The sequence below is a fragment of the Anguilla anguilla genome, chromosome 1 (assembly GCF_013347855.1).
Source record: "Anguilla anguilla isolate fAngAng1 chromosome 1, fAngAng1.pri, whole genome shotgun sequence".
In the NCBI taxonomy this organism is placed as follows: domain Eukaryota; kingdom Metazoa; phylum Chordata; class Actinopteri; order Anguilliformes; family Anguillidae; genus Anguilla; species Anguilla anguilla.
In genome coordinates this window covers 57,090,740-57,100,273 of record NC_049201.1, presented here as the reverse complement: position 1 = coordinate 57,100,273, position 9,534 = coordinate 57,090,740, and the positions used below count along the sequence as shown (strand labels likewise).

Genomic DNA, 9,534 nt, shown 5'->3' with positions numbered 1-9,534 from the left:
ACCCGATTGTCCACCCTGACAGCAGCCCTGCAACAAGTACTTGCAAGTACAATTTCTGCGAAACACTAATATAAAGGGCTGTACTTGGGGTCAACTGTTCAAAGTAACAGGGAGTGCGGAAGAGAGTGCAGGCAGGGTGGGGTAGGTGGAGAAGAGTGTCAGGAATGATTTGCGACAGAAGGGTACCAGCAAGAGTGAAAGGGAAGGTTTACAAGAGGGTAGTGAGACCAGCTATGTTGTATGGTTTGGAGACGGTGGCACTGATGAAAAGACAGGAGGCGAAGCTGGAGGTGGCAGAGTTGAAGATGCTAAGATTTTTGTTGGAAGCAACGAGGATGGACAGGATTAGGAATGAATATATTAGAGCAACAGCTGAGGTTAGACAGCTCAGGTTTAGAGACAAAGTGAAAGAAGCAAGATTGAGATGGTTTGGATATGTGCGGAGGAGAGATGCTGGGTATATTGGGAGAAGGATACTGAAGATGGAGCTGCCAGGCAGAAGGAAAAGAGAAAGGCCAAAGAAGAGGTTTATGGATATGGTGAGGGAGGACTTGCAGGAGGTTGGTGCGACAGAGGAAGATGCAGAGGACAGGAAGAGATGGAAACGGATGATCCGCTGTAGCGACCCCTAATGGGAACAGCCAAAAGAAGAAGACTAATATAAAGGGCTGTGTCAATGGAAGATGCACCCGCACTCTGGATTTTGTCATCAAATGTTGAAAGAAGGAGCTGTGGGTTACAAGGTGCAATTATCTTTGCTCAGTTATGAAGGCAGGAATCAGCCCACATTCAAGACTTGAGGAGGAAAACATCTGTAAAAGTATACTGCTTTGAAACTGTTAATTTAAACTGTTACGCCTGCTTAAGGGAAACTTAGGTTGAACAAACCTGTGTTACAAACCCATATATCACTTTTATTTAGTTTGGAATGTGTTAGCAACAGATAAAGTATTATGGAAATATGAATAAGATATAGACTCTTTTTAGCTGTTCCATTAAAAATAAAGATTTGCTAAATTTGCTTACATCTCTATCTGTGAGTTTGTTTTGTAGCCCCTCTTTAACATTTTATTCCTAATGGCGTATCTTATAAACAGGATCACGCATGAAAATTCCCTGGTTGTGACAGAATGGTAAAATACTATAGCTGATTTATCAAATTGCATGGGATGAAGTCGGATCATTACAAAATAAATAGTTAAAAAGTGAAACTGCGAAAATGAGTGCTGAAAGTGAAAATATTTTCACTCATGGCTGGTGCTGACATAATATGTAGTAGGCTACCTTCAGTTCAGCTGTCTAGCGCACGGCTTGCGTTGCCCAACAAATCGACCTTGAAACGTGCGACACTATACAGCAGTGGATTATCAAAGGAGGAGCGACTGCCTCAAGCAGCCTAATCTACACAGTTTTTTTCTGAATTGACTGCATGCAGTAGCCTACCGATTCCCTCAAGAAAACGCAATAACTATGGTAGCACAGACTGAGGTTGCCTTGATTGTGCTTATGTGTGACTGTCCTTAAGCACTGTTTTATTGTCGAATGTTGCTGGGATTATGCCCTGCTGGTGCTTACGTCACCTGACGCACAAAGAGGGAGGGCAGTCCCTCAGACTCCACACTCGGCGAGCAGACAGGATTGCAACACGTACGCTGTCTCACTCCTTTCTCGTCAATTTCTGCTCTGCTACTTTGTGTCATATTGCCCACTATCTTCATTTGTAACTGCTTTTCTGTCAAGAGTAGCGCAAGGAGGAAGCGTGAGGAGTGTGCTTGTTTACTTTTCCATTATAAAGAGGCATGGCGGAGAATACAGTACAAAGAAAACAACAGCGAAAGCAAATTAAGCCGAAACAAGCGGCGGATACCAGAAAAGCTAACAATTGGAGTGCATCAGCAAGTATTGCTTGTGGAATATCGACTGGACATGTTCTGAGCACTTTAAAAAAGTTTTTTATTTAATTTAGTTTAATTTCTTTTTGTCACATGGAGTGCACTGGCAGTCTTCGCTACTAAACTTCTTTTACATTGTTGTTAGTTCGCTTTTATGTTGTTAGTACTTTCATAACATGATGATTGGGATTTAAATAACTATAAGTAGTTTTTCTTTGCCATCTTATTGCAAGGACCTATTTTTGTAATTTTAAAAATCATTTTAATTGCCATAAAACCACCTCAATTGCCACACCGGTTATCAGTCTTAAATAAATAAAGGAAATCTGTGGACATATTGGCATAGGGCTGCAAACATGGGGGCAAAACAGAGCAGCCCAGCTGCTAATGGTCGAACCAGGGCTTACTCGGGCTCGGATCTGCCGTCGAGCACCTCCACTAGTAACGGCAATGGCAGAACTGCAGCAATGGCAATGAGATTCCACGCATATGGTGCCTCAGCTCATTGGGCCTCGGGAGCCACATCGACTGCGGCTCAGCATGTTGGCCCCAGGGCAAGATCGGTGGGGGGTAGTGGAGGTGGATCAGAAACCAGGCCTCAGTCGGGTATCAACATCCCCAATAATAGTGGGGCTTACAGCTCCCATGAGTCCGGCAGCAGTACCCCAGAAGAACCCGCTGGAGACATGGACAGGTCACGTGGAGGTCAGGGGGCTCCCCGGCTCTTGATTGGTTCACTCCCAGCACACCTTTCACCTCATCTCTTTGGAGGTAAGAAATGTCGATATAAAAAGAGAATTTAAATAATTTAAGATTAAGAGAGAAACTTATATTTGCCAACACCAACTGTTTATAGCCATTTTATTATAGGCACATTTCATATTCATAAGTCGGTTGGAGTATCATGGTCTGACAACGACTAGTTTAAAAGATCAACAGATGCAGTAACAGGCTACTGATTCAATTACATAAATATATATTCTTCCTTCGGGACACTGCAGTAAACTGTAACATTCAGTAGTTGTAAAAGTCAGAACGCCAGGTATTAATCATGTGTATGTTCGTTGTAACGAGATTCTAAACTAGTAAATTTTATGAACCAATGCGAGAATGCATTACATTACCTGCAGTAGTCATATTCTTTCTCTCTGACAGACAATCACTTAGCAAAGAAAAAGATCACCGCGATACAGATAGGAATGACACAACATTCGAATTACAGATACAAGGTTGTGGCTTCTAGGGGGCAAGAGTGCGGTAGGGTGCCATATAAAACATATTTCTGGAATAGCATTACATATCAGGCTATGACGTAGACTAATAAAACTAGAGATTAAAGATGGACTTTAAATTAAGCCATCATATTAGTTCTCATCCTCGGGAACTACATTCCGTCAGTGCTGATAAAATAATCTATGCCGCAGACCGATTCAGTTAAACGATTCATCCGAGGTAAAGCGGTTTCGTTAGGTAGTGGTGATAAAATCTGCCTATTTATCCTAATTCTAAAATGTGACCAGCTAACCTAGATCTCCCCGATTATGCATCAGGAAGCGTTGTTTGTTTCCACTGGGTCGTCTTTCGTAGTGGGATTAGTTTTGTCTAGGAATTTACAAGATTACATTCTTTAAAAAGGAGAAAAAAACATTGTGCATTGCCTTAATTTTACATGCTTTTCTTTGCTTGACATTTTAAAGTGTACTTGTATCATCTATGACTGTACATTGCTTTGGAATATGGCTTTTGTGAAATAAAAAATAAAGGATTAAACAAAATTCTTGGAAATTCAATTTCACTAAAGTAACACAGTTTCATAAGAAATAGAGCAATTACTTACGTGACTATTATGAATTATTTTCTTTTCTTTTTATTTGCCATATTTTCCACTTTTTACACGTCCTAAGACAACATGGACTGATTTTTATACTTATCTCAAGAAATCATAAATCACTAAATAAGGAGGCAAAGTTAAAATGTAATTATTCTGAAGCAATACTTTCAATGTTGAACTGTTTTCAGGGGTTTGCAAACAACTGTAAGGGGAACAGAGACTTTGAGTCATAGAGCCAAGGTTCTATAGCACCACTTCTCTAGCTGTTCCTGCTCCAGTCTTATACTGTGTATTCTGTCCAGCCTTTGAACCCGATAGCCCTCCCACTGCCTGAAGCTGTACTTCAGTCCTGTTTTGTGCAGCTGCTGTGGCATTAATGACATTAAACCTGCCATTCAGCCGGAGAAAGTACAGGTTGCTGAACACAGAAACTTCAGTAGCGATCTCTGTCAATGAACACAGTGTGTTGTGTTTTTGAACTTTTGTCTGGCATGGCTATTAAAAGAGAAAATCCACCCAGCCCTTTTATGCTTTTATGGCAATGGATTGTCTTCAGTGGATTGCCTTCATTGCCTTTAAATTAAGTTTTGTCTTCCACGTCTTCTGTTCATAGATGAACAAGCCATCCATGGCTTACTATTGCAGCTATATGTTTGTCAATGTCAAAAGTAAAAAATAAGAAAAAACAATTAAAAAACCATACATTTTCACTGGCACACAATTACAGATTTCTGATGCTTAATGAAAAAATTGAAATTAGGATTTACAGAGTCTATGATATCCCCCAGAGTGTTTGTCTATTTAACACTACTTACTGCTTGTCCTCATTTTGCAAAAAAAAGTCACTCCTAACCTTGTTTTGGCATGATCAGTGACATGTTAATGATGCTGGGGAAACTTACTTCCCTGCTTGTACTTTTAAGTTGTAAGATTTCTGTGTTTCTGAAAAAGCTTGTGAAGTGTGCACTGTGTTAATGTCATGTCCGTTATGTTTGTCATGATGAGTGATTGTGCAGTCAAAGGCAAAGTATTATAAGTGAAAGTAGTGTTCGTCTTTCCACTGAATTTTTACAGTCTTTCTGTGTCTGAGGTAAAAACCTGACAGGAATAAGGATACTGGTTTGATAATTCACTTGACTGAAGCTCATGAAAGTGTAAATTATCTACTTCTCAAAGTAGTCTTTCTTTTTTTTTTACACACATGGGTGACCAGGTATGGATTTTTTTCACATCTTGTCCCTCAGAAGGAACATTTCTGGCACTGATTTAACAGGGCACATTCAAATTTCAAGCCACCCCCCCCCCCCCAGTTCACCTTAGGTCTTATGTGGGCAAAACAGCTGCTTGCATGTCACTAAACCCGCAACCCGGTGCTGGATGAGACATTGTCATCTTGGCTGGCTGAAACTCTTCCTCCTTGGGCAGCACTAGCCCCAGTTAAATGTTGCCCCACTGGGCTGCTGGCCACAGTTGGCACTGTTACAGACCAAATTCAGTGTCATACCTTGGGCTCATCCATGTGCTGTAATGGTGCTTATTAGGATGAGCCACCAGGCACCCACCGAAAAAATATTGCAGTTGCCTCATGCCACCATTGTATCACACCTGCTCTTCTAATGTGTCCCAGTAGGCCCGAGAGAAGAGAAGGCAGTGTTGTCTGCATTACAGTTAAACACAGGGCTGGGCAATTCTGGTCCTGGAGGGCTGGTGTGTGTGCAGGTTTTCGTTTCCACCAATTACACTGGCTAAATGAGTTGTTTGGCTACATACAGCAACATTAGTTCACTCATAGATTAGATCACAGTAAAATGTCTTATATAGGGACATGTAGGGAGGACTTCTGCTGTCATTCATACACTGATCAAGAAATGTAGCTACAATGTCAGATGGTGTAAATGGTTGGGCTAATTATGTAATTTAGGCCAGAAGTTGGCTTGAAAACCAGAAATGCATACGACCCTCGTTAACCACCTCTGGATTAACAGGACTGTAGTGAAAACAATCGTCCCCACCCCCCCCACCCCCCCACCCCCACCCCCAACTCCCATCTCCCATGACCCCCACACGTGCCTCACAATGAGATTGCCTGTGTAGGGTCTGAGGCAGTGTGCCACCACAATAGTCTTGTGTCACCCCTACCCCTCCATACTGCAGACAAAAAAGTAAATGTTTCCTGCTTTGGAGACTGATGTCATTGACTCCCAATAAAGAACTCCTGTTATTGGTTCATTATTACAAGAGATCCTTTTTTTAAAGATGGGTGGGGGAGGGAGGAGATGTCAATCTACTATCCAGCATTGAAATATAGGTGAAATTGTGCCACAAGCCTCTCTCTGTCTCTGTCTCTGTCTCTGCTCTCTCTCTCTCTCTCTCTCTCTCTCTCTCTCACACACACACACACACAAACACACATACTCTCACACAAACACACACACACACACACACACCTACCTGTGTTTTAGTCATTGCCTCTACACCAGACTCTTTCTCCTTTTTGTTGCCTGAAACCATTCAGATATGGAATGAAGTAGACAAAAGGTCTGCAGCCAACACTGTATTGCAATTTGTCTGTCCTTAGGTCTAAAAAAATTCTTTCACAGATGGCCATTGTCTTTGGTGGTTTTGAAGTCTTGGCTGTAAATAATGTGATATTTCATTTGAAAGGCTGTGAGTAGTGCAAATTGTTTGACTGGTGGAAAGTCTACTGAGATTTTCTGTCTCAGAAGGTCCTTGATGGAATCCTCCAGGATTTTTGTAAGCAAAATTGTGCAAATTGTAAGCAGACTCCGAGATACCTAGCAGTTGTGGGCCTTTATGGTCTACTGTGGATTTTGGAAAATTACAGGCCAGATGTTGTTTATTGCCTCAGTAGTAAGATCTCCTATGATTTAATGGTTAATTTAGATGCTTAGAGTACATTCACAAATCAGTAAGGCAAGAACTGATCCAGCTTTTTGCAGCAGTTTCATATGTATACAGTGCAGTCCATACATATTTTGGACAGTGACACTATTTTTTTGTTCTGGCTCTATACTCCACTACATTGGATTTGAAATGAAACAATGAATATGTGTTTAAAATACAAAATGACAACTTTAATTGGAGGTTATTAGGATCTATATCCAGTATAGGAATTGTAGCCCTTTTTATACGTAGTCCCCCCATTTTACAGGACAAGAAGTAACTGGACAAATTAACGTAATCTTAAACTCGCCATGTTTAGTACTTGGTTGCAAATCCTGCACTGCAGCCATTTTCAGCCATTGAAACCATGAGCAGTTCCTTTCTTTCTCCACAAATCATTCTGTTCTTGAGGCATGCCAGTGGTTTGCATCTTGCTACGCTGGTGTAATCTTCTCATTATTTTAGTCCTTGACATGTCCGTGTCTACATCCTGCAGAGTGTTCATATTCTGTTCAACTGTTGACGAGGGGATTTTGTTCACAATTGAAAGTCTTTTTCAGTCATTCACTACAGTGGTCTTCTGTGGTCTACCAGGTTGTTTGCCATTCCTGAGCTCGCCAGTGTGTTCTTGCATCTTAACAATGTACCAAGCAGTTTATTTTGACGCACCCAATGTTTTAGCTACTGTTGTGTGAAAAAGTATTTGCCACATATATATATATATATTTTATTGGATATTTGTCACACTGAATGGTTTCAGATCTTCAGACAAAATGTAATATTAGACAATGGTAACCTGAGTAACATTTTTTAAAATTATTTCATTTATTTATTGAAAAAGTAATCAAACATCCATATCACCCTTGTGAAAAAGTAATTCCCCCTTAAACCTAACTGGTTGAACCACCTTTAGCAGAAATAACTAAAACCAAACACTTCCCTTAATTTGATGTCAATTTTTCTCATTGCTGTGAAGGAATTTTAGCCCACTCATCATTGCAGAACTGCTTTAATTCAGACAGATTGGTAGGTTTGCGAGAATTAACTGTTTATGAACTGATAATTTGGTCTGCTTTTTCCACCCCATGATGGTCTGCTTTATTGGCATTGACTTTTGAGCCCCCAAATTTTTGGGACTATGTATAAAAAAGGGCTGCATTTCATACATGGTTCACCCAATATGGATGGATATCAAACCTTGAAGCAGATGGGCTACAGCACAGAAGACCAAGCAGGGTTCTAGTCCTGTCAGCTCTAAGAACAGGAAGATGAGGCGACAGTGGGATAAGTGAAGATAGGAAAAACATCGCCTAGTCTGACAAATCTAAATTTCTGCTGTGAAATGCAGATAGTAGGGTCAGAATTTGGCATAAACCACATGAATCCATTCTGCTTTGTGTCAACGGTGCAGGCTGGTGGTAGTAGTGTAATGGTGTGGGGAATGTTTTCTTGGCACACATTAGACCCCTTAATACCAACTGAACATCACTGAATGTCATTGCATACTAAAGCATTGTTGCTGATGATGTGCGTCAATTTATGGCTACAGTCTACTCTATTTCAAATGGGTACTTCCAGCAGGATAATGTTTAATGACACAAACGCACATCATCTCAAGCTTGTTCCACAAATATTTCAGTGACTTTACTTCCATGGCCTGCACAGTCCCCAGATTTCAATCCAGTTGAGTGCCTTTGAGAGCTAGAATTTAAGGTGGAATGGGAAGTTTGCAGCATGAATGTGTGACTGAAACATGCAGTAATGGCGCAATGTTACCTTGCTGAGTACATGCTGCAAAGAATTTGGGCTGTTCTGGAAGGAAAAGGGGTCCTACCCAGTGCTAGATAGGTGCATCTAATAAAGTGACCACTGATTGTATGAAACCACAAGTTATCGTAATGTACTAGTATATGTTCATATTATTTTTGCATTTGTTTTTACAATAATACAGTAATAATCATACACTGGTAGTGTCCTATTAATTTGTATTGTTTTGTGACTGTTGAGATGTTTCTGTTGTTTTTTAAAACAAAGATGACTGTGTGCAGTAACAGATGATCCTCATTCTTGTTTACATTATATTCTTGAGTTACAGCCAAGACTGAAAATGAAAGAAATGTCCATCGTTGTATTACCTTTTTATGATTCACTGAGCAACTGGGGCACCAAATCCAATCTATTTTCTCCTCATATTTTCATCATTAGTTTGCCCATTGTAACATTGTTGGGGAGGGAGGACATTGCTTTTAATGAACACAGGAGAGACCTGTGCATGTACGGAAATTTTGAGGCTGCATTTGTGCTGCAGTGATTACTGGTCCATAACATTCAAAGCTACTGTAGAAGTCTGTTAATGCCTTTCTTTATGCTTTTAAAAAATCAAAAAGTTTAAAGTAAAAAAAGCATTGCAGTACTGATGGACAAGGCATGAAAAATGTCAGCTGTTCATTGGATGGAGTTGATTTCTGGGAACAGCATACTGTACATGACTGGTTCATGTTACTTTTGTGAATTTTTGTGCTGTACATGACAGAGCACAAAATTTCACAATTCACAAAAGTTACATGAGCCAACCCAAGAGGATTCCTCTCCGTTTGTGGGCCTTGGATTGCGCAAACTACTATCTTAAAAATGGCAGGGTAGATGGAGCTTTGTGCGATTCCCTCACTTGGTTTATTTATAAATTGGTCCATGAATGTAAAATGTGCTACCGTGTTCCAGTGTAATTTTCTATAGAACTTTTATGTGTGAGTGTGAACCAGCTGACTCAAGCCATTCTGGCAAGGCTATCTTGACACAGGAGACTCCTGGAAAGTGCTACAGACACACACATAGCCACATAGTTATGATGAAATGGGGGGGGGGGGGGGGGGCAGGTGTCTGAGGCATGGCCAGTGCGGATAGTGA

The 9,534-nt window shown here is 40.6% G+C and overlaps 1 protein-coding gene and 1 long non-coding RNA gene across 2 annotated transcripts in view; one reads left to right on the top strand and one right to left on the bottom strand.

Annotated features, from left to right (window-relative positions):
- Positions 1-1,932: 1,932 nt before the first annotated feature.
- Positions 1,933-4,018, bottom strand: LOC118226220. Its single transcript, XR_004764991.1, has 2 exons — positions 3,730-4,018; positions 1,933-2,655 (listed from the first exon to the last, which is right to left on the bottom strand). It is a non-coding gene; the product is annotated as an uncharacterized LOC118226220 (long non-coding RNA).
- Positions 2,220-9,534, top strand: part of znrf2b (zinc and ring finger 2b) — a 37,146-nt gene continuing 29,831 nt past the window's right edge. The window contains exon 1 of the mRNA XM_035415665.1: positions 2,220-2,663. Within this exon, the coding sequence (XP_035271556.1) occupies positions 2,249-2,663 (415 nt within the window). The 5' untranslated portion in view covers positions 2,220-2,248. The remainder of the gene's footprint in view (positions 2,664-9,534) is intronic.